Genomic DNA, 25,457 nt, shown 5'->3' with positions numbered 1-25,457 from the left:
CACTCCCAGGGGCTGCCCGCGGACCCAGCCCCAGCCCAAAGCTGCTGGAGACACCCTGGCCAGAAATCTTCCACGGCCCTTCCTTCCACAGAGGAGAAACCACTTCCAGATGCCCTGTGCCAAGCTTTGCTTCCCTGGTTCCAAACCTCCCAGAGGCTTCATGGTGAGCTCCTTCTTCTGGCCTTCAGAGCCCTCAGGACCTGTCCTTTCCTGCTTGCTGGCCTCTGCCCCCTCCCGGGCCCTCCCCCACCAGGCCTGGGCCTCAGCAGCTGCTTCCAGTCCTCAAGCACTAGCCCTGTCCCAACACCGACCGGCCCCTGGGAGGCTCCGGCCCACCTTCAACTTCATCTTGAATTAAAGTGCCTACTCCAAGGGCCTTGGCTGATGGCTCAGCTACGGCAGCGCCCACCCACCCGGTTTTGTTCCCCGTGTGCGCCTCAGCACCTTCTGGAGCACTGAGTGTGTGTGTATGTGTCCGCACCTGTCTGCTCACACCAGAACGTCAGCTCCTGAAGAGCAGGGCCCGGGGTTCTGGTTCCGTTTCTCTCCAGTGCCTACACCAATAGCAAGTGCCCAGCGAATCCCGGTTGAATGAGTAAACCCTGCGGGCGCTTTCCATAAATGACCTCTGGGTCACAGGACCCTGCAGGGTGGGCCTCATTTCCCCAGTCACCTGCCGAGAGAGGATCGCGCAGAGCCAGGGCCCGGCGCCAAGGCTGGACTGCCTCCTCCCGCCACCCCGGCCCCACAGGGCTGTCCTCCAGCCGCGGGCCCTGAGGGGCAGCTACCTAAACCTCACTTCCGGGGTGAGCGGCTCCACTGACCCCTTTCCCCCAGAAAACACCTCTCCTCCCCACCTCCATCTACAGGGACACTCTCCACCCTCGGGCCAGACTGGATGCTCAGGCGGGGGAGCTGGAACGAGACCATGCACCCAGCCTCGCTCCCCCGGTAGTCACGGCTGAAGGCCCGGAGACCCCACGCCCTCGAGCCCCACCACTGAGACCGGGCGGCTCTGTGGGCCTCCGGACCGCATGTTCTGCCCTCGGCCCAATCCCGCTCCCACGCACAGACGCGCGCGATAAAAATGAACGCCTCCAAGTGTCATTTTCTTGGGCTTCAAAGCAGCAGCCTTTTGCACGAGTAAATATTGAGTCAATGCTAAGAGCAGAATGAGCTGTTAAGTTCTATTTGCTACTTTCATCCCCAGGCTCATAACAGAGCACAAGCTAAACAAAGAAAAACAGCTCTCCGCCGACGAGATGACATTCAGCAGGTAGAATCATTTCTGTGGGCACTTCTCACATCAGTGATTTGCTTCTCCAACATTGGCAAATATTTGCCACTTATGTCTTTTATGTAACGTGGAGATAATATATTCCACTGTCTTCCAAGGCTATCTTAAATGCCTTATAAAAACAGGCAATTTACTGGCTATGTTTTCTCCTGCCACTAAATAGAAATCCAGTAATTGTTTAACTTTGAAAGCTTTTTGGTGTGAGATTTGATACTTAAACAGAATGCTAAAGACAGAAAACACTCGTAACGGCACCAACCCAACAAAAGAATCTTATTTTTACATGTTAACCTTTCCTCCTGCCCGTGCATAGCCGCTTTCCCCATGAGTCCTGAAAACTTCGCTCTGAAGTAGGATTTTAATGTCCACAAGTTAGTCCACTGACAAAGGCCACCAGAAGACTAACGGGGGCTCAGCTCCTGACCCAGAACTGCAATTCCTATCAGTGTATCTTGTCTTCACCAACTACCTCCGTGCCCCCTACTGTCAGAAACCGCTTAACTCAACCAACAGGACACGTGCAAGCCGCCTTGACTCTGCAGTGACCACAGCGACCACGTGCATCGGTGCTCTGAAAATCAAGGTAAAGGGTAAAGAGGCCAACGCAAGTGCATCAGGCAGATGAGCAGCACTGTTCGGCGTTCACGGTGTGCCGGGCCCGCTCCTAGACACTGTGTATGCATCCCCTCCCCGGGTCCCTGGGTGTGCCCCGCAGCAGAGCCAGCACCACTGGGCAGGCAACCGAGGGCCCCAGAAGCGCTCCCAGGCCTGCTCCAGTCACGCGGCTCGAGAACACTGGCCCCGCACTCCCGGCCAGCAGTTGTCCCAGGACCTCCGCCCTCCCCGCACTCTGGCACCTCCCCACACTGCCTCAGGGCACAGGTGTGTTGGCGGGCTGGAAAAGCAAGTGGCCAAGGGATGGGCTCAAACCCCACGACTAGACGACTAGACGCCTTGGCGCCCAACCCACCTGACTTCCCAGCGTCGTAGTGAGATTTCCACCCCAGCTCCTCCTCTCCCTGACCCACGTTTCGGGACGCTCGATGCCCATCGCTAGTCACCAGCACGGGGTGAGGATCACAGGTCCAAGCCCGCTGCCGTGACACAAAGTTGGGAAGAACCGAAGTGCCCGTCGGAGGGGCGGTAAAGGAGTCCGGGCACACAGCCCGTGCGGGCCGCGCGCGTCTCTAGCGCTACCACGGGAAAGACGCTGTGAGGTTTAACGTGGGGGGCAGAGCAGCACCACCGCGCGTGTGGGGACACGTGCATAGATGCACGGACCCCGAAGCGCCTCTCCACACGCGACTTCTGAGCTACCACAGAAGAGTCGTGTCTGCCCCCCGTCCCCGTGCAGGACCTGACAGCCACCATCTCGCCAGTCATCATGTTCCCTCCTGAACCTGAGGGCCAACCCGCCCCGTGGCCTCCCGCCACGGTGACAGACAACACAAACCTCGTAGGCGACATCCCTGCCAAACGACCGGCCTGAATCTCATCAGGAGGATACGAGACACCCCCGCTGAGGGGCGCCGCACGACGGCTCGCCTGCCCTCCTCAAACGCCCTGATGCCCGGGAACACAGTGCACGCGGGGACCCCCGTGGCTGACGGGGAGGACGCACGGGGCGACACACTCTGCGCACGTCACCGGGGCGACTGGCGGGAAGAACATGCGCACCGCGGGTGAGCTGAGCGCACCGTCTCGCTGTGCAACGTTCTGACGGTGTCTCTGTGCTTAGGAAACACACAGCGATGCTCTCAGGGGTCTGGGGTCCAGGGTCTCCAACGGACTCAAGCCGTTCGGGGAAAACACGCAGACACACAAGCACACACACAGGATGAAGATGGGGCAAAGTACAAACGACTGGTGAAGACAGGACTTGCCTGTACTGTTCTTGCAACTTTCTTCTACATTTGAAATTACATCAAAATAAAAAGTTTAAGACGTCATGTGCATCGTCATGTGCGTCATCTGACCCCAGCGCCCTCAGCAGCTCAGCGTTAAGAGAACAAGAGGCCTCCCTTCCTGTCCCTGGAAGAAGACACCTGGAATCACGCGAAGGAGGGAAAGCAGGGCTGGGGAAGAGGAGAGCGACACATTTTTACCGCACATCCTCTGGTGCCGCGTGACTGTGTTACGTGTGCGTGAGCAAATCAATCAGGAAAATGAAAACACAGAAACTTGCGGGAAGGAACACTTCTGCACCCACAAGGGGAGCAGCATCCTCGCGGACGCGGCCTGTCCTTCAGCTCCATGCTCGCTCCGCCTCCGCCCGCCTCCCTGCTGGGCGGCCCAGCCGCGTGCCTCACGCGCCACCTGCTGGCGGAGCGGGGCACTGCCGCCGAGGCGCGCCAGCCCTCCGTGCCACCCTGACACCCGCCCTCCACCATGCATGATCTCATGACCGCGGCCACATCCCACCTTCCGGAGAGCTCCCGCAGCCAGCAAGATGCCCGATGCAGTGTGGCACTCCGCAAAGATGAGATGTACCGAGGAAAGAACGCAGGTTCGAGGGGAACCCCAGCAAATGGACTTGGAGGCAAGCACCCGCCTCAGAGCCTGGTGGCAGAGCGGCCCCGCGGCCATGGTGACCCCCGAGAACCACACTGCTGACTGTACGGCCCCCTGCTGGCCCGCCCACCCCAGCCCCGCCTGGGCTCCCGGGGTGTTCACGGCCTATCCCACACTTTACACCAAGGAAGGTGTAAAGCCAGCAGCACTCAGGACCCCGGTCACCAGCTCTGTGTCCCCGCGAACACTCTGAAGAGCAGGGACATCAAGCTGGCCAGTCCTGTGGAGCAAACCAGTTCAGCCCCAAGAAGCCAAAGGAGTTCAATCGGAGCATTAAAAAATAGAACAGAAAATACCGGATCAATGGCACCGGAAGCCCATTACCAACACACAGCTGACGTAAACCTCAAGGACAAACGACTCATCTCCGTGACTCGCGGCAGGACGGCACAAACACATCACCCTCTGACAAAGTAAACCACACGGGGGGGCGCGGGTGCACGTGCCCTCCGCCAGTGGGGGACTCACCGAGGTCTGTGTTCGGGCCGGCAAGGAGCTGCTTGAACTTGTCGAGCCGGGAGGCCTCTCGTTCACTTAACGCTGAGCTGCTGAGGGCGCTGGGGTCAGACGTGCCACCCACGGCGGCCGCCACCGAGTGCGGGAGAGACTGGGACCGCTGCAGAGGAGCAGTGTCGCCGGCGCTGTCTGCGGAGAGAGCGCGCAGGGGGTGAGGACGACCTCCTGGACCCCTTCCCCACGGCCCTGTTCCCCAGTAAGAAGGCTCCCACCTGCGCCACCTGCCCTTCGGGAACGCCACCGTGCCACAGCCATCCCCTCCTCCCGTAACCGGCCAGTGCAGACCCGTGTGACCGGGGCAATAAAGTGAAACTAGTGAACACCCAAGAAGCCCACCGGCCTTATTGGTAGAGCGTTACTCCCTGGGAAAACAGACGTGCCTCACACAAAAGCAAAACGACAACCAGAAAACTCCAGACCCCCCCCGGCTCCCCCACTGCTAGCAGGCCTGCCCAGGTGACACAACCCAAGGATCTGCTGGTGCCTGTGGCGCTCACCTGGGCCTGAGCACAGAAGGAAGCCACCAAGTCACGTGGAGGAGCATGAAGCCCACAAAGGCACTGCACCCCTTGGATCTCCCCAAGCCCCATGAGGGAGGTGGGCAGGGACCATCACCAAGAGAAAGCACAGGAAGCTAGAGCGCATGCAAGCAGGGGAGGGGCAGCGGGCTGCAGGCCTGCCCAGCACCCCCCGCCCCAGGGCACCACCTACCACCACGCACAAAGGCCCACCGACGGGGATACACAGGGCCGAGGTGAAACCGTGCATTAAATCCAGGAACCCGGGACCAGGAAGAGCCACAGGAAAGAGCCCAAGGCCCAACACCCACTCAGAAAGAGCCACCAGGGACCAACGAGGGGCCCACAGGAAGAGGCAGCACCAGGCTGGACCCCCAGGTCTAAATACCCTTGAATGGTCACATCTCCCAGAACTGAAATTTAAAGTAGAGGGAAAAATCAACTCCAGGAGATGGGGCGGGAACCAAACAAGGTGAAAAAAACATGCCGGCTCCTGGCCGCTGCTGTCAGACTCCCACCGGCCCCCTCCTTCCTGCAGAGCTGACTCATTACCCTAAAATCGCGGCCCGGAAAGGCTTCACACAGAAACCCTCAGGCTACAGAGGAGCAGTGTCTGGCCCAGTTAAGCTTCCAGAAAAGCCTGGAGAGGTGGGCGTCGAGGTGAGAGCAAGTCCCAGCCCCTCCGCAGGGCTGACCCCTCGCTTGCAGGAGGTGATCCCCACCGGCCTGCCCTCCGGGAGGCCCGGGGCAGCAATGCTCAGACCCCCTCCTCCCCGCCCTCGGAATCTGCCACTTCGCTGTGCGTCATGATTCCTCAGGAAAGACGATGGGCGGGAGGAGCGATTCCTCGTTCTACCGCAGAACCAAACGTGCTGAGTTTTACTTCTCTGCCATCTTAGAGAGCATCCCTGTGATTTACTCCGACGTGTAAAGACCACGTCGTCCTGAGCAGAGCACACATCCGGTCCCCCTCTAAGATGGGACGGGCAGGGTTTGCAAGGCACCGTGATGCCCCCCGCCCCCCGAGGAAGCAGGAAGGTCAACAGCCAGGTCTCCCTGCTACTGTAAATGGAAAACACATCAGTGTCCACCCAGGACCCACTTGCAGCTCAGTCCCCATCAGCGAGGGACAGTCCTCCCCAGCCACGCCCACTGAGCCCTTCGCAGCCAAAGGCGCGGCCTCCCCATTACGCCAGCGGCACCCTAGACCAAGCAAAGGGCATCTGACTTCAGATACAAAGGTACAGACACCTCAGACGCTGATTAAGAAAGTCAGGACAGTCAAAAGGTAAGCAGGAGGCGCGGGGAAGGCCAACCTGAGAGCCCCTGCTGCAGCATCCCGGAACTTTCAGGCCGCCATCTACCCAGGGCTGAAGGCCAAAGGCGAGGGCAGCCAGCAGGCCCTGTGGACGCCGCGTGGGGTGACATGAGCTCCCACGGTGGCGCACCATAAAGGGACAGGCACCCGACACAATGCCGGCAGTGGGAAGGGCAGGCAGCACTCTGACCAGACTGGGCCCCGTGAAACACAGCGTCCAGGCCCCAGAAACACAACACCGCTCCGAGGAGCACAGTCACATGAAATGGCACTCACAGGTCCCTCACCTCAACAGAGGCCTGGCCTGGCCCTGGGCCGTGGGGCCAGTGCAGGGACAAGAGTGGGGCAGAACATGGAGGAGGGGAGAGCCCGCGGTCATCAGGCCCTGAAGACACCTCAGTTTAGCTCAGCAACATTCATGTAATGACACAGGACCCCAAAGGGAAACAAAGGTAATGGGACATGGTCCCTGCCTTGGGGGAACTTGCAAACCACGTAGATGAGGTGTGCAGTCAGCCAGCCCAGCCCACCCGGCACCTCCCCTCGGCTGGGATGGCCTCACCTCCTGAGCCTGGAACCTCACCCTACTGGTAACCTTAGAGACACCACCTCCTCCCTGAAGCCTTCCCTGACACGTCCTGGCCCTCCTCAACAAGACTGACTGGGACTTCTACCCCTGGGTGCTTCTGGGTCCTGTCCATCACTCCAAGGCTCCATTCCACCCACGGAGGTGAAAGACTCGGATCCTTGTGTTTCCCCACTAGACTGCCTGCCAGTCAACACATCTGCGCCGGGCCCAGTCCAGTAAGAATGAGGGCTGACGTGGTCGTCTTAGCGCCAACACCGAGTAAGCCATCCCCACGACTAACAGCCCACCAAGGGAACTGAACACAGGCCCACGAGTTCTGCACACCACTGCCAGCCACCCGTGGGGTCGGCTCCCTGAGAGGCCACCTTGGGCTCCAGAGCGGCCCTCTCTCCCTGGGCACTGTGCACGGTCAGGCCAGAGAGTTCCCTGGGGGCCAGGCACCCTGGTCTCCGCCTACTTCATGCCAGGAGCACACACTCCCTGCCCCAGATGTTAACAGGAAAGGCCCTAAAACAGGACCTCGAGTCCCCTGGGGGCGGAATCACCAGCGCAGAGGCCCTGCTCTCTGTGGGGAGGTCAGCAGCTAGCAGCAGTCCTGGCCTCAGACGCCTGGACTTGAACCCTACCCCACCGCTCAGCATGCTGGGCGAGCCACGTGACCTCCCCATACCTCCCCCGTAAGCTCTCTCCTAGACTGGCTGCAAAGTCAGAGGGATCTGTTCATGACGAGGGCCCGCAACAGTCTCTGCCCCACAGTAAGCAATGGATAAACACTAGCTGCTATTATGAAACGAACTGCTCACAAAAGGCCTACTCAGAAAGCAAAGGAAAGATGGCTGACGCGCAAGCGGGTGCAGGCAGAAGGCAAACACAGTAATCGGTCCCTTCCCCGGCATGAGCCGCTTGGAGCATCCTTCACCTGGCTTTTATAGGAGGAGGCCACCCCAAGGCTCCCCACTCTGGCTGGATGCAGCCCAACTGCATACTTGGCCATGGGCTGAATGCTGTGAGGCCCCAAAGTCCGTATGCTCAAGTCCTTCCCCACACGGGATGGTGTTAGGAAGAAGGGCCTCAGGTTCAGAGGAGGTCATGAGGGTGGGGTCCCCCGATGGGATCGGTGCTCCTGAGGAGTCACGAGACAGCCTGTTTCCCCTGTCTAGTCTCCCCCATGTTGGGATACTGTGAGAAGGCAGCCGTCTGCACCCCAAAGAGAGCCAAGACCCAACCGTGTTGGCCGCCTGACCTGACTTCCAGCCTCCAGAACTAGGAGACCTAACTGTCTGCTGCTCATGCACCATCGGCCTGTGGTGCTCTTGCCACAGCAGCCCCACGGCCTGAGAGAACAGGAGCCTGCCCGCTCAGCCGAGATGGGCCCCCACTCTACGGGTGCTGAGGCCCCCCCCCCAGCAACTGCTCAGATGGCAGGTGTTACAGAGGCTCTACCCAGGCCCCGGAGGCGTGGGGCACAGCAAAGGGCAGAGGAATTCGGGGCGCCTGCCAACTTGAAGAGGCCCCCAGGCTGAGGGCACTGCCCGGCTGGGGCGCGCAGGCCGTAATCGGCATAGGCTGCGTCAGTCTCGGGGATCCCCGACCCACTCGCGGAAGCCCTAACCAGATTTTCATTTTTAAACTCAAATACTTTGAAGTTCAGCCTATTTTAGAGAAAAATAGTTCAGATTCCAATATGAAAACTGGTCAAAGGAACTAATTCACAGCGTTCTCACCTACGAAGACGTGTGATGTTCCAAATGTTAGTCAGCTCCCGGGAAGGGTTTCTGAAAACTAGACAGAGGGATGAACGCCAGGTCCGTGGTCCCAGCAGGGCAAGCTGAGGCTGCCCGATGCCCTCTCCTCTCCTCTGTAAACAAGGGGCAGTCCCCCTGACCCCCAGAGACCCTGGGAGAGGGAGGCCGTGAGTCCGCCGCGGTGCAGGCCGGCCCCTCTGCCACCGGTTCCCCACGCCTCACCGCCTCACCTCACTGATGCTCACGTGTCACCTTCTCAGTAGGGCATCTGGACGGTCTGACTGAAGATTACGCCCCAGGTCCAGGCTGCTGTCGCCACATCCCACCTCTGTCTCGACCCAGGGCACTTGTCTCCTCCCCGCACGCTCCAGGCCTCCTTACTGACCCAACGTGTAGGTCAGTGCTTGTCCCCCTCACCAGAACAGACACTCCAGGCCAGGGACTTCCTGGGGGCACCCCAAGCCCTAAGAGCCTGACCCATCACAGAGGCTCATCAAATACTGTGTTGTTTTACATCACAGACACCCCCAAAAACAAAAAGAGCAAAACTACTGAGAGCCGTCTCCAGAAAGGCTGCTGAGCACCAGCCACGGGGTACAAGGCATGCGCTGATCGCATCCTTGAGTTTATGACCTGGAGGCAGTCATTCCACACCCCAGACTCTGCCCCTACAGACTCTGAGCCACGTGCAGGTGTCCTGGGTGGGGGGGGGGTGTCACTGGAAGCTGCCGAAGGAGGTGCAGCCTCTGAATGTGCAGCTGGCCTGGCCCCTGGGCTGGAAATGTCCCCCTGGGACAACCGGGGCACACTTAGAAGGGAGACACAGTCCCCCGGGGCCTGGTGCTCACTGTGGGCCTCTCACAGCCAGGCCACAAAAGCCACACACCACACCCTCCACCCGGAGGAGAGAAGCACTCAGCTGGGGACACAAAGAAAAGTCTACGGCTTCTCCTGCCTGGGAAGGCCTGTGGGCACGTGGATCACAACCTCAAGGTCTTTCAAGGGCACGAGCTCCTGCGGCAAACAGGACGGAACACCCGCTAACCTCCCGCACAGAAAGGACTCCAGCCCCTCTCCCTCACAGCCCTGCACGTCGTCTCCTCGTGCCCCCGCCCACCTGCAGGACAGGATGTGTGGCTCTCGCTGACAGACTTCACCAGCCGGAGGTCACCGCTCGGGACCGAAGGAGGCTCTGCCGAAGGCTTTGGCTCCTGCTCGGGGCCCGGCGCCTCCTGCGGCTTGTGGCGCTCCTGCCGCTGGCTGTGGTTGCGCAGGACGCGGTGGGCTGTCTCCATGACCACGTCAGTGTTCAGGCTCTCGGCTGCCATGGCCAGGAGCCCGTCATCGTCCTCGCTGGCGTCCCAGGCGTCGCTGGTGTTGCTCTCAAACTCCTGGAAGGTGCTGATTCTCTTGGCCTTCACGGGTGTGGCGGGCGCCTTGGGCGCGGCCTTGAGCAAGCTGCAAAGCAAAGGCAGACTTCAGCTGTCCCCTCGGAGGCTGGAGAGGACTCACCCCACGACCGGTCAGAAAGGAGCCCATGGATGAAAGGTGCACATTCAAGCTTTCAGCGTCAACTGAGCTGAGGGTGAAGAGCAAGCACAACCCAAAGACGCATCCAAGAGAGGACTCCTGGGGCACCCAGGGGGCTCAGTCGGTTAAATGTCTGCCTTCGGCTCAGGTCGTGATCCCGGGGTCCTGGGATCGAGCCCCACATTGGACTCCCTGCTCGGTGGGGAGTCTGCTTCTCCCTCACCCCCCTCCCTACCCCCCCAGTCTTGTGCTCTCTCTCTCTTTCTCAAATAAATAATCCTAAAAAAAAAAAAGAAGAGGACTCCTAGGATTCAGGGGCAGAAAGGAGAGGCTCTCGAGGGGCAGTACCGCTGAGCAGTCTCTGCTCGGTGACAGAAGCCACTCAGGAGGAACCCCAGCACCGCAGTCACGGCATTCACAGGGAGTCCCCAAACCTCACACGGGCCGGTGCCCGCAAACCTCCTAAGGCAGCAGTGGGGGCGGCGGGGGCAGGAGCGGCTGTCCTTCGGGGTGCGGACGCGGACACAGCACCACTAGAGCAAGAGCCCCCGCGGTGGGCCCAGTGACACCCGCCAGCACGGGCGGGGGGCCACACCACCCCCCTGCGTGGCTCTGGTGGAGGAGCCAGACAGGGGGGCAGAGCGTGCAGTGGAGGGCAAGGGAAGTGAGCTGACCACCGAGAACAGGCCCGGGGCCAGGCCCTCCCCGTCAGCTAAGGGGGTGCCAGCTTCGTGCTCTCCTGCACAGACCCCTCCACTTTGGGCTGGGCTTCCTCCTCTGCCCTTGTCCGGAGGACCAGTCGTGCGAGGCCCTGACGCGGGTCTGCTCGAGGGAAGACCACGCTGCTCCCCTCAGGACCCCGAGGAGGCCGGCGGGTCACCAGGACGCCCAGGCGCGTGCATGATGCGGCATGAGCACAGGCCTCACTTACGTGCCGTGTAACAGTGGGTCGAAGGGGGGGTGCTGGGCGCCGTACACATGCTGGATGCTGTTTAAAAAGAAAGGAAAACCGATTAGCTTCTCTCCAGCTTCCTCAAGAGCCCACACTAACTCGGGAAAAGGACCAGTTCCCAGTAACCTACACGCCTGAGCAGCAACTCTCCCTCAGCTGCCATGGGTCCCGAGGGCCCGTCTGGAAGGGATGAATGGCACCACACAGGCCCACGCCACACACACAACGGGGCATTCAGCCTGCCGGGCAAATGGGCCTCAGCCCAGGGAGCCGCAGCCCTGACCGCATCGGCAGGGCCTCAGGCGCCGCTGCCGACGAGGCTGCTGGGAGCTGGGAGCCACTCAGCATCGCCAAGTTCCAGCAGCCTCTGCTCCCGGACCATGTGCCAGCGGCAGGACTATGAACTAATGCTGAAATGCCTGTCTGGAAATTCCCATCTGCTGCCATTTTGTCAAAGACAGAATGCAGAATCACAAAAAGAAGATAAATGTGTTTTTTAAAGACTTAATGATTTTATTATAAAAGTTTTCTGGGGGCGCCCGGGGGGCTCAGTCAGTTAAGCGTCTGCCTTCAGGTCAGGTCATGATCCCAGGGTCCTGGGATCAAGCCCCACATTGAGCTCCCTGCTCTGCGGGAAGCCTGCTTCTCCCTCTCCCACTGCTGCTCCCCCACTCGCGCGCTCTCTCTCTCTCTCCCTCTCTCTAATAAGTAAAATCTTTTAAAAAAAAATAAAAATTATATTTAAAAATAAAGTCTTCTGTTCATCAGAGTAAACTTGGAAAACAGATGGAAACAAAACAGCCCCCGTGGCAGACACCAGGGCAGTCCACTGAGTGGCCGCACCCGCACCCCTTCCTCGGCGGGGGCGTCCAGCCAGGGGAGGCCCTGTGACCCAGCGCAGCTCAGTCACCAGCAGTGTGGGCCCTTCCTCATCTGCCTGGAACACACGTGTGAGGCCTAGAGGTTCCCCAGCCTCATGCCACCATGAGAAATGAGCAGCAGGTATCAACCACCCGAGAACGTGGGCACGGCAGGAAGATGAGAAAGAGCACGGGTCTCGGGGGCACTGCAGCCCTGCCAACACCTTCATCTTAGCCCAGCACCAGAACTATAAAACAGCAAGTGTGTATTATAAGCCAATAGGGTTATGCTGATTTGTTACAGCAGCAACAGAAAACCAAAAGAGAACAGAATGGTGACAGAGAGGTGACAAAGCCATCCTCTTGGCTTATGGAAGCTTAAAGGTCTCTGTGGTTAAGTCATCCTCACTTTTATGCGTTACACGGGGCTCTCCTTCGAGGACTCTACTTAAAAAGGCCCACCCCCAACTGTCTTAGTCCATCCCGGCTGCTATAACAAAAATACCACGCACGTGGCAGCTTATAAACAAAGACACTTATTCCCCACAGTTCTGAAGGCTGAAGTCCAAGATCAAGGTGCTGGCAGATTTGGTATCTGGTGAGGGCCTCAGCTGGTGCCTTCTGCTGCGTCCTCACCCAGTGGAAGAGGCAGGGAAGCTCTCTGGGGTCTCTTTTATAAAGGCTCTAATCCCACCATGGGGGACTCCAGCCTCAGGACCTCCTCACCCCCCCCCAAAACCCCCACCTCCTAACACCCTCAGTCTGGTGGTTAGGGTTTCCTGTAAGTTTTGGGAGCACACGAACATTCAGCCCAGCCGACTTACTGAGATGGCATAAATCTCCAACTGTGTCCTAGTTCCACACTTGTGTGGTTTTATTTTTTACCCTTAAGTATTGAGTCACCTAGGATTTATTTTATTTTGCTACAGACTGTAGAAAACTTTTTTTTTTTTTGACAGAGAGAGAGAGAGAGCGACAGCAGGAACACAAGCAGGGGGAGTGGGAGTGGGAGAGGGAGAAGCAGGCTTCCCGCTGAGCAGGGAGCCCGATGTGGGGCTCGATCCCAGGACACTGGGATCATGACCTGAGCCGAAGGCAGACGCTTAACGACTGAGCCACCCAGGCGCCTGTAGAAAACTTTTTTAAAAAATAATCCACTGCTCCAATGACATTGGTTAAAAACCTATCCTATTCCCTACTGGTTTGCGGACACTGTCTTCCATACGCAGGAGATTATTCTATACTGGGGCATTTTTTCAGTTTTCCATTCATTCCTCCACGCCTGTGCCCGTGGCACAACATTTTAATTACAGAAAACGTTCCCTTTTATATCCTAAAACGTTTCAGCAAAATTTAACGGACATTTGATAGCCCCCACGTTGTGACGGGGGTGGTGAGGAGTATGAGGCCGGCAAAGACAAGCACACTGGACTCCAAACTCGCAAGAACCTTTAAGTTTACCTACAAAAATAAAAAAAATGAATTGGCATTTATAATGTTCTTGGAGAACAAAAACATGGTAAACTGGAATACTATTCAATGAAATAGTCATCAGCTAAAAAATAAAGTGCTAGCTCACGCTGTAACACGGAAGAACCTTGAAACCATCACGCTACGCGTGGGAAGCCAGTCATTAAAAAACACCTATTCTATGATCTCACTGACATGAAATGTCTAGAAGGGAGACAGAAGGGAGACTAGTGGTTGCTTGGGGTGGAGGATGGGAGACTGGGGTGACAGCAAAAGACTACAGGGCTTCTCCCTGAGGGGACAAACATATTCTAACGTTGACTGGCGATGGATACACCGCAGTACCACTGACTTTCACCCCTTAAATGAGGGAATGGTGTTGTACGTGAATTTTAATGGGTGAACTATTATTATATGTGAGTCTCAATGAAGATGCAAGTTTTTAAAGGCAGCACAGTTTCCACCTGGTACTCTTGGGTTCTCTCTTGGAACCCAGCCACCAGGCTTTGAAGAAGCCCACATGTAAGCACTAGAACCAACAGCTTCAGGGGGGTGTCCCAGCTGATGATGGCCGGCCTCAACCTCGACAGGCGTGAGTCACCAGCCTTCTTCTGATTTCCCTCCCAGCCTCTGAACCTTCCCAGTGACACCATGGAAAAGAGACCAGTCTGACCCACAGAATCCAGGAGGGTTTGGGGGTTTGTTGTTGTTGTTGGAAAGAAAGAGTATCAGCCCATGGAGGTCATGCACAACCCCTCTGTCGTGGTCCCTTTCCAGAAATCTCTTGGAGGCTTCCCCAACCTTGGTAGAAGGTTTCCTGTTTTAAGAGCCAAAGGGCCTGGGTAATTGCTCTAGGCTTTAGCTTCCTCATCTCGGAAATGGGAATAAGAACGTGTAAGAAATGAGACAGCCATAAATGGCAGCAGCTTGACTACCGCCAAGTGACCTACAGACATCATTCACCTGAATTATGCACCTACCTTGCTGGCTTGCACCCTTCCCTTACGTCTCAGTACACGAATATGGCTCAAAATCAGCAGGCAGTGGGTCTCTGCCCTCTATGTGCAAGGCATTTCCATGGGTCTTGCAGTGTTACCACAATGCAGGCCCCTTGCCTCCCAGGACAGCACCAACGCATTAATTCTTCATGGGCACACCACTTGTGTTTATTGAGCGGAAAATGTTCCAGCAAAGTTCAAGCTCAGACTAAAAGGCATCTCATTTTATCTTATTAAAATTGCATTTTTATCTGGTCTTGCATAGCTAAAAAGAAAAACAGGCTTCAGCTAAAGCCATTTTAAAAGAATAAGTAGCACATCATGAAATCATTCTTTAAAAAATATGTTCACCAATCAACTTTTTAATGAATTGTACTGCTTAAAAACACCACAGTAATTCATTGCTTTAAAGAGGACCCCAGTGATTCCTCACGAAAAGCAGATACACGAGACATAATGCCACTTCTAGGCACACGCCATGAAAACCCCTTGTGTAAGGACACAGGAGGCAGGTTCAGCGATGTCGCTAACGCTAAAAAGAAAAAAAATTTTAAGAAAAACTTTTATCCATCATCAACTGAAGAATGAATTCACATTATCCCTTTGTCCATTATCAACTGAATAACAAATAAACAAACTGGAACATACACGTATAATGGAATACTAACCACAATAAAAATGAAGGAACTACAAGAACCAAGATCGGTAAACTTACAAGCCTACCACTGAAGAGTAACTTGAATATGCACAGGATGATGTCATTTATAAAAAGTTTTTAAAACGAGAAAATGAAACTATCTATCATGTCGGATACATACATGGTGGTCAAAACTCCTAGCGCATGATGGTGATGAAAACAAATTGAGAATAGGATGGGAGTGGAGGGGTGGGGGAGGAGGGGACTCTGGGTCCAGGAAAAGGATGCAGCGGCTTCAACTCTGAATAGCCAAAGTGTGGAAACAGTCCCGAGGTCCATCCGTGGGTGACCTAGGCACACGCTGGAATATACTGTCAGCTTCCAACAAGGAATGAAGGGCTGACAGCCGCTCCCACGTGGATGAAGCCTGGAAACATCACGCTCAGTGAAAGGAACCAGTCACGAAGACCACATTCATATGATCCCACACACATGAATAAGCAAATGTCCAGAATAAGCAAGTCTACAGAAACAGAAAGCAGATGAGTGGCAGCCAGGGGCTGGGGAGGAGGGATTGGGGAGTCACGGCTGGTGAGGCAAATGCTCTAAAATTGACTATGGTGATGATCGTCCAACTCCACAGACTAAAAACACTGAACTGTACAGTTTAAGTGGGTGAAATAGAGGATAGGTAAATGACGTCTCCCCAAAGATGCTGAAAGGAAGGGAGGAAAGGGGGAGGGAGGGAGGGAGGGAGGGGGAGAGGGGGAAGAAGCAGGAGGGTCTCCTCCCTGAACGGGTGTCCAGGAAGGTGGCTGTGCCGCGGGGGGTGAAGGCTGGAGCAAGGCAGCCCTTCTGCACCAGCCACCCGGCTGACCTTTAAACAGGTCCGAGTCTACCTCTGCAGCCCCGAATGACAGAAGTCCCTAATGCCACCAGCACAGAACAAAACATTTTAGTAGCTTCAAGTGAAAATGACAGACATGATATCACCCCCTGAACTAAGACCATGAAACTTCAGAAGGATTCACTGGTTACCAGCAGGCCAACAGTGGGGACCACAGCTACATTTTCTGGGCGGGCGGGTCTCCATCCCGTATATAGTATATGCAGTGTACAGCGTTAGCGACCACACAACTGGGTGGCCGGGAAGGACTCTCAGATGGAAGAACAAATGCGCGAGAACTCACGATGAGTCACGGACCCAACCCTGCGGCCCCACAGAGGTTCCCATCCAGCTGAGAGGGAGGCGCCCAGACCAAGGACCGCACCGCACAGGGCAGCCCAGGGACGGGCAGGTGGAGAGATGCCCCCCAGGATGGCACCCGGAAGAGGACCCCCCGACGATAGCCCCTGAGTTCTCAACAGAGCACACCCCTCCTGCATGAGGCACAGGGAGTCACCCCTGCAACGCCCCCACCAGGAAGGGGAAGGCAGGCGACAGAGACAGTAAAGCTGAGATTCACCACAAGCAGGAGGTGGGAGCGAGGGGCGCCCCAGGCAGAGGGGGTCACAGGTGAGGACAGGCTGGAGACACGGGTCAGCTGGGGGAGGCCCACAGAAGAGAGACGGGGGCCCCTGAACAATCACCGCTGGCTCTTCAGGACTCTGCTCCACCACCTTTACAACTCGGGGCAGGGAAAGTATAATAAAAACCAGAATCTAAGGCCATCTGAGTGCCCACTTGTGGACGGCCAAGTGCTCAAGCCTAGTCCCCCTTGGAGGGCACCCTTCATTCGGCAGACGCTGGCTGAGCACCTGCCGCAAGCAGCAGCACTGGAGCTGGAGAGACGCCAGGGAGCCAGGGACACAGGGACAACCCCCCCCCCCCCCGGCTCCCACGATGGCAGGCGATCATCTGAACACAGGTGAGCAGAGCAGCGGGAGAAGCAAGAGGGCGATTCTCTCCCGCGTGTCCTGGCAAACATGTCTCTGGTCTAACTAGGACCCCCCACCACCAAGGCCCTGGCTTGGCAACAAAACTGATGAGCCAGGGACCAGGATGGCTCTCTGTTCCTCACTGAAAGGCTGGAGTCGCAGGGCTGCTTTCAGCCCTGAGACAGTGAAGCGTGAGACGAAGGGAAAGTACGGAAAAGAAATGTCCTAAGCACCTAAAAGGAAACCAAGAACCTATGCCGGCATTTAGGATGAGTGCTCGCCCGCAGCTCGGGCGCGGGGCATCAGTGGGCAGGTCGGGAGGCCCGCCGCGGCCACCACCTCCCCGGCCACCACCTCCCCGGCCGGGCTCACAAACCATGCTGCGCCCCCTCTGCGCTCAACAGTGCTTTTCTGAAATATGAACTCAATTAGCGACTGATTTACCGTTAGGCTCGCTCTAACACACAGCGATGTTCCCCAGGTTTATAAAATATTCAGAAGAAGTAAGTTTTCCAAGGAAATTAACTTCAGAGGGCTTCAGAGGAAAGTGCATGAAACACCATTATCAGCACAGCAAACAAGTCCATCGTCCCCGCACCCACAGCAGAGCCTGGAACTCTCGGCCCCCACGGAGCCGGCTGCAGGCACACGTGGCCCCTCGGACCCAGGCCGGAGCCCCTCTCGAGCTGTCCCAGCAGTGACAGCCGCGCCACCCCACCCGGCATTGCTGCTCAACCTGTCCCACACACTCTCGGCCGTCTAGTGCCCCCAAGGGGCCAGAGTGCCCCGTGAAAGGGACAGGATTTGTCTCCTGTCGTGCTCCTTGGGGCCCCCAGAACCCAGCAGAGACTCGGGCCGTTGTTGAGTCGATCAGCAGGTTGCTCCATGGACAGTCTCTTGAAACAGATCTTGGAAATGAGCATGTTTACAATAAAGTGCTCCTCCACATGCGAAGGGGAACGTGTGAACTCACAGATACATGGGACAGGCTGGTGGCTGTCCGATGTGGGGGGAGGCAGGCAAGAGGGTGAAGGCGGGCAGGAGACACAAACTTAAATAAGTCCCGGGGAAGTGATGTGTGCAGCAGAGTGACTACGGTTAGTAACACGGTGTCGCAGACTTGACAGCAGCTGAGAGAGAAGACCTCACAAGTTCTTACCAGAAGGAAAACAACCTGAAGCTTGTGTGGTGGCGGAGGTTAAGGACGGGCTGTGATCATCTCACAAGATATACGCATATCAAATCATTACACTGTCGCCCAAAACTCATACAATGTTCTACGTCCACGAGACCTCAACCCAAACAAAACTGATGGGTGTGTATTATGGAAAACAGAAGATACGATGAGGAGGAGGAAAGAAGGCTTTGGAATCAGCAGGCAAAGTGTATAGCGTGGCGGCCAGCCACCCCCGAGTCCCACCTTCCCTCAATCCTCCTGCCCTCGTCTGGCCTCCAGACGCACCTCGTCCAGCCCTTCCGACCTTGCTCTCCATCCCCCCCATGCCACCGCACCCCCTTTCCTGCCGGCCTGTCCAGGGGCTCCTCAGACTCTTCTACACATTCCTGACCTCCACACCCCACAGCCGAGGCCCCAGCCCTGCCTTCTTCCCACTTTACGGGAAACCACGCTCTCTCCTGACGCTCCTGACCATCTCTAGGTAAAGGGTTCTCAAACCGCTGCCTCTGGGGCACCACTGGCAATTCAGCCACACGCTCCCCGCCTCACAGTAACGGGCCCACTACGGAAGTCAGCTCTGCCCCAGTTGCCACACCTCATGCCCACTTCTCACCGTGTCCAGCCCCGGGACAACCCCCACGGATCAGGCAGAAGACTAACGAGTGCATCCTGCCTCCTGCACCCCCTCACGCCCCTCTGCCACCAGCAGCTCCTGGCCCTCCTGGGCCGCCCACGTCTGTGGCATCAAATACCCACCTGCTATCCCCACCACCCTGGATCGGGCTCGGTCTCTCCTCCTGACCAGGTCACCAACTCCTTCCATGACCTAATCTCCATGAATGGCAATCCAGGAGCCCAAGGGACCCCCTCCCCTCCTCCCTGAAGCACGCCACCCACGTTCAGCCAATCTCCACGTCCTCCTAAACCCTGAACCATTTCCCACGGCTCCACCCTCCCCTCTGTCACTGTCCCACGTGGCTGCCTCTGGTTCTGGTCTCGGCTCTGCCAGTCAGGGGACAGCTTTACTCCCCAGCTCAAAGTCTGCAAGGTCTTCCTGTCGCCCTTGGGGAACAACTGGAATCTTCCCTGTTCCTCTCCCGCCCCTCCCCACACCACCACCCCCGCTTGGGGCCAGCGCTGGCCTCCAGCCCACCCCATCTGAAAGCCCAGCCCCCTCGGTCAGGTCCCTGCTAGCAACGCTCTTCTCTCCTGTTCACCTTTTCCTCGGCTGGGCCTTCATGCAGCCACCCGGCTGCCACACAGGCCAGCCCCGGGCCCTGTCTACAGAACACCCCCACGACCAAGTATGGACCTATAGGAACGGACGGTCCTTCAAGGTCCAGTTTGAGGTCACCCTCACCCTCCTCCACCAGCATCTCCCTTCCCTCGCCCACACTGCCCCAGGAACTGGGAGCGCCCCCCAGACTGCCCTGCAGGGGCCCAGGCCAGCAAACTTTAGGGCCTGTTGTGCACACAGAAGGCATCCAATAAATGCTTGAGACATTTAATGCTTCTTTGTTATACAAATATTTGAATGATTGAGCCTTTTACACGTGAAGGAGTTAAGTTCCACAGGACAGAGCACACTCTCTCAGAACCCAACAGGAGAGCGCCCTCTGATCAGCTCCTGCATTTCCCTTGCCTGACCCATCCCAACTGAGCCACTGAAAATCAGGCCGGTCCCTGAATCCACATTTGGTCTGGAAATAAATGCCACACAGCTCTAGTGAGTGGTTTTGAAACAGAAAACTAATCCAAGAAAGAGCACAATCTTAAAGAGAAAACAAAACGGGGCCCAGAGCCACCACGTCCTCACGGGCCGTCCCACGCCACGGCGGCCCGACCCGAGGCACTACCAGCTCGCCCGGCAGACGGCTACCATCGGTGGAGGCAGGCTTATGTGCTCCTTCCCCACCCCATCAAACTGCCCAGCGCCCCCGACAGGAGGAGGAAAATACCATCACAAATACTTAAAGCTTTTCTCCTCCCAGAGCCGGCCTGAATTCTGAAAGCAGCGTGGCCAGACGCCCCCTTCAGATCCCCACGCCGACAGCACAACACACCGTCCCACCAACTGGCTGGCCTCACCACCTGCAAACAAGTTCACTGGAAAAACCAGAGAAGCCCGTGTATCAACACCCTCAAACGCACTGCCCCCTGCCTCCAATGGTCGCAGTGGCGCCGAGGGACCCGTCCCCTTTCCAAGACCCTGCCCTTTGCCCTGCTCTCCACACACATCATGACCAGTGCCCTGAGACAATCCCAGTCACCCTGCGGAGGGCTTTCCGTGAAGGATCAGGAGCTCATCCAGAAGACAGGAATTAAGCGCTGTTTGTCTCCCCTGGGCATAAGCCTTAGAGCCAGCAAGCCTTATTCTTTTAGTTCAGTACAAAGGTTCACTGAAAGAAGGGTCATTTCAAAACTGGAGCAAGGTATATGCGGGGACAGGTGGAGAGCTGCTCCATGGCACATTTAAGAAGCGTATCGAGGGGGGCTGGCCGCGAGAAGCATGGCCAAGCTCAAGTGCAGAGGCTGTGTGAGAAGGAAGACAGCAGACGACAGACATGCCAGCCGGGGCAGTGGGCACACACCAGCGCCGGCGAACTCCAGACCCCCAGAGGATGGACGCCAGGACGGGCAAGAACACCCAGAAGGGGCCCCAGGGAACAGAGCTAATGCCGTCGGGGACCCAGAAGTGTACAGCTCTGCCCTGAACTAGCATGCCTGGGCTCAGAGGCGGCTCACTCGCTTAGGAGCCGCGGGCCCGGGACAGACGCAAGCTCGGCAGCGCCATCTGGGCAGACGGGAGCACACTCAGGCAGGGCTGCCACAGGGCCTGGTGCGCGTGCTCCCCGGCCGGCTGTGCGAGCCACGGCGACAGCGTCTGCAGCCCTTAGCTCACGTGACTACAGGCAGTCCGCACTGCTCTAACCACTGACGACCACGCGCACCTACCTCTGTGACCCTCAGCACTCAGGCTGGGATTTCCATGTTAACCCCCAGAAAAGAGGAAACAGCATTTCAGAATGGGGGAACAAAAAGACTAGGGATACTCAAAATGAAAGTCCCCCAAGCCCAGGGCCCCACAGATGGGAAGAACCCAGGCTGCCCCGTTCCCTCTGGGCCTCCCAACCCCTCTGCCTCTGGTCTGCGGAGGTAATACCAGGGTGAAATGAGAAGAAGCTGTTCCTCTCCTCCTGAAGAACCCCCACGCTGTGCAAATCCGAGCGCACAGGAACCGGGTTCCCGACCCCCAGGCCAGAGGAGCCGGGCGGGGGCCGAGCCCAGGGGCCAGCAGTGGGAGCCAGCTCCCGGGGGGCCAGCTCTGCCACCCGCCCACAGCCCAGGCTTCCGGGTCTGCAAACCACCGGCCGCAGGGAGGGCCGACGGCACGACGCGTGTCAGGACCCTGGCAGGAGAGAAGCAGTCTCGAGCGTGCAGTGTCACAACAAGGCCCACGGTGCCTCGTCCGGAGTGTGGCACAAAACCCTGCCCCAGGACGTCTGTCCGCAGCCTCGCTCAGCATGGTCCGCGCTCCCAGGGCCCGGCACAGGGCCATCCCGACGCCCGGCTGTCTGCAGGACCCCCTGGCAGACCCGTGCTGCACCCCGAACGGCCTGCAGGGCCAGACTCCAAACTGCACACGTCTGAGCACCAGGAAGCTGGGGCGGTTAGAGACGGAGCTGCGGGAGAGGCCGGGGAGGGGCGGGTGTCCCATACTGGCCCCGGTCACTGGCCACCGTCCTCCTCCGTGCTGCACGCAGGCAGGGCTAGCCCAGGGCAGTCTGGGGAACAGACACAGACGGAGGCTCCCAGGGCACTCTGACTCGTTCCCACCCATGACCTCCGACCGTGCCTTCACAGCACTCGGGGAATGGAACACTTCCCCCTGCTCTCAGTTTAAAAAAAAAAAAAATGTTTAATCAAAATCATCAGGGATTTATTTATTTTAATCATTTCTGTCCTCACTTACGATTAACCCATAAGAGTCTAGACTTGCTACGTTAGACAAATATGTAAAAGAGAAAAAACATGATTCACATTAAGTTCATTTTTCAAAATGTTTCCAGACCAGCTAAAAAGGCATTTAGTAACATCAAACAGGACCACCAGGAAACAAACAAGCAAGGGGAACTGTGTGCAGAGCAAACCACCCCTACCCCCACCCCCACCCCCGGTGCTTCCAAGGCGCTGGCACAGTAAGACCAACTCCACTTACAGACGGAGCCCAGAGACCCGCTCGCACGGGACACAAAGACCCACCCGAGAGACTCCCGGGCTCCTCGCAACACGGGAAGAGAGGAATAAACAGGCACTCCGTCCAAACAGCCACTTCAAAAATACAAGCAAGGAAACAAACAGGTTTCTGAAAACACAAGAGCAAGCTGGTCAGGGCAGCAGATCCGAGCTTCCGGAAAAAGAGGCAGGGCCTCCACCTGGTTCCTGGACCCAAGGAGACACGAGGAAGAGCCCTCCCAGTGCTGTTCCAGTCCTTCGGGACTAAATGCACTTTGCAGAGGTGGGCGGTGAGGGGCCAGCCCACCCGGGAAGACGGAAGCAGGTGCCCTGTCCACATTCAAGAGCAAGACTCTGCAGGGTCAGGTGCGGAGGGCTACCCACAACCCTTCCCATCCAACATCCCTCCCGCACATTTCTCCAACCTTCCTCCTCCTACTTCGGGGTTTTTCTGTGGCTGCTCTAACAGTCCGCCACACACAGCCTGAAACACACTTATTATCTTAAAGTCTGGAGGTCAGAAGTCCAAGGCAGTTCTCAGGGGACTAAAGTCTAGGTGTTGGCCACTGCATTCATTTCTGGACGCTCTGGGGAGAGCCCACGTCCTGCTCATTCAGGCTGTTGGCAGAATTCAGTTTCCTGCGGTTGTAGGACCGAGGTTCCCGCCGGCTGTAAGCAGAAGGCCGCTCCAAATGCTGGAGGCCACCGCACCCCCCGGCTCATGGCCCCTTCCTCCACTTTCAGAGCCAGCGACAAGACCAGCGTTCATCTGCTGTTGATTCTGACCACTTTCAAGCGCTCACTCCATTCTACTGGACCCACCAGGCCACCCAGGAAAAGGTACCAACTCAGGGTCAGCAGATCTGCACCTTTCACTCTCTTTTGCCATGTGGTCTGGTTCCAGGTTCCAGCGATAAGGATGCGGACATCTTTGGGATTCATTATTCTGCAACCACACCCCATCCCTCCGGCCAGAACCCTGGTGATCGCCACCCTTCAGTGCTTTGTTGCGGCTCTTTTCTATGGCCTTCCAAGCCCTGCCCGCCTCCCACCCCTCTTCTCACAAGGCTCCCCTCCTGCCGTCCTCCTCCCCAGCCCCAGGGTCCCCGCAGCACCCTTGCCCTGCCAGGAGTGCTCCGACGCCCACCCCGCATCTCCGCATCTGTGCATCTCTGCGGGCTGGCTCCCTCTCCACCTCCAGGTCTCAGGTCAGGCATGACCTCTTCTGGAAGGGCATGGCCTTCCATTGACGCAGGGTCCTGTGCTTCTGCCAACGCCCCCAGACGATGACCTTCGAAGAACATACCAATGTGCTTACCGTCTCCCTCACCCCAGCAGCCTCTGAGAGCCACATCTCTTGGCTCAGCATTCAGCACGGGACCTGGCACACAGAGTACGTTCTGAACGAATGAACTGTCCCCCCAACAAGTCCTCCCCTCAGCTGATGAGTGATGGCGGCCTGTTACAATGACGGTGGAGCTGACGTCTCACCGGCTCGGAGACTCCTCGGGCTGTGACTGCTGGAAGCTGAAAGCTGTCGGAGCCACAACACCGTGAGCGGTCTTCTCCTCCAGCTCCACCCCAGGCACCCACAGCCTTGCCGATTCAATGTGGGCCCTTCCTGCCTCCATCCCGCTCACAAACGTCGCCCTGCACAGGCCCCACCGCCCGCACGGCCTCCTGTGCGCAGAGCTCGCGGCCACGGCGGACCCACGCCGGAGGGCTGCCTGCGCTCGCACCGCGGTGGGCGGTGACTTCGTCCTGCCACTGACAGCTACGTGTGGCAAGAGTGCCACCCGCAACTGCAGAGGGCAACCGCCCCTCGGAGCCAAGTGAGTCACTGGCCCAAGAAAGAACCAGCCCCAGAGAGTCACAGGCTGAACCCGTCCTGATCCCCACCACCCGCCCTCTGATTCTTGCAGCGCCACCATCCTCCCTCACCTGGATGTTCACCACAGCCTCCGAACTGGTCTCCCTGCTTCCACCCTTCCCTCCCAGCCCCTAACCTACCATCCACCCAGAGGCCAAAGGGATCCTGCCACACCTCTGCCAAGACCCTCCAAAGCGTTCCCCCATCAGAATAAGAGACAGAAAGCCCACGTCTTTCCACTGTGACCACGAGGCCCGCCCCCACCAGCTTCCAGACCTCATGCCCCAGGACTCTCCCCCTCCTCCCTCGGCTCCAGTCACCAGGCCCCCTGCTCTTCTCGAGCACACCGCTGTCGCTCCCAACCGGGGACTTTCCACTGGCCCTCTGCCCAGACCACTGTCCTCCCAGCCACCCAGGGGGCCTGTTCGCTCACCTCTTGTGAGTCCTGCTCAAATGTTACCTCCTCGGTGAGACCTTCTCTGGCCACCTTATCACCGGGAAACCCTCCCCACTCCACATGCCTCCCAATCCCAATTTTCTGCTTTAGGTTTCAATAACAGGATAACAGTTCCCACCTTCTCAGGGGTAACTCTCTTCTTAACTTAGTCATGGTCTCTATTCTCTGCCCCTCCAGCTCCGCTGTAAGCTCTGAGACAGCACTGGTTCTGATCTGTTTTGTTCACTGGTGTATCTCTAGCCCCTGGAACTGTTACTGGCACCAAGAGTTGGTTAAACAAATATCTACTGAATGAATAAATTTTCAAACTCTCAAAGCTGCTCCAAGAGGCCTTCTCTCGTGCTCATCAAAGAGAATCGGACCAGACCGAACAAATATGTGCCTGGAGATCTCAGCCACTTAGGTCTCATCCAGCTTCATCAGGTTACACTGGCAGAAACTGATGGCCCCAGGGGTGACATGACCTGGTGAAAGTCACACAGAGATTAATAGAAAAAAAAAAAGGCTGAAACCCAGACCACAGAGCCAAGTCAGAGGTGCTTCCACCATATCACACATCCTGCTTCATCCAGAAATTTCTAAGAAAGCCCCAGCCAAATAGACAACCTAAGGACCAGCGTGAATAGAGGACGGGTGGCTACTGGCAAGACCACCTCTCATGCAGTGTGAGACCCTGGCCAAATCACCTACTCCCTCCAGTTAATCTGGAAGGCAGTCTGAATCAATCACCATTTATCAGCACTAACAATGCAAAAGGGAGGAAGGCATGCTCCCGAAACTCGCAGAGCTCACGGTCCGGAGGAGAAAACAAGCACATACCAACAATGCTGAGTTTGAT

At 57.3% G+C, this 25,457-nt stretch overlaps 1 protein-coding gene across 8 annotated transcripts in view; it reads right to left on the bottom strand.

The window, feature by feature from the left end:
* TBC1D22A (TBC1 domain family member 22A) overlaps window positions 1-25,457 on the bottom strand; it is a 584,905-nt gene that overhangs the window by 556,355 nt on the left and 3,093 nt on the right. For all 8 annotated transcript variants that reach the window (XR_004300946.1, XR_004300945.1, XR_004300943.1 and 5 more), the window contains exons 2-4: window positions 11,016-11,072; window positions 9,672-10,012; window positions 4,337-4,513 (exon numbers count right to left, since the gene is read on the bottom strand). Coding sequence is in view for 2 of the 8 variants with exons in the window: in XM_032416658.1 (XP_032272549.1) it covers window positions 4,337-4,513; window positions 9,672-10,012; window positions 11,016-11,072 (575 nt within the window). In the remaining 6 variants the exon portion in view is untranslated. The remainder of the gene's footprint in view (window positions 1-4,336; window positions 4,514-9,671; window positions 10,013-11,015; window positions 11,073-25,457) is intronic.

Source organism: Phoca vitulina, unplaced genomic scaffold (assembly GCF_004348235.1).
Source record: "Phoca vitulina isolate PV1807 unplaced genomic scaffold, GSC_HSeal_1.0 scaffold19, whole genome shotgun sequence".
Taxonomy (NCBI): domain Eukaryota; kingdom Metazoa; phylum Chordata; class Mammalia; order Carnivora; family Phocidae; genus Phoca; species Phoca vitulina.
The sequence above is the reverse complement of the archived record's forward strand: the minus strand, read 5'-3'. Positions and strand labels throughout refer to the sequence as shown.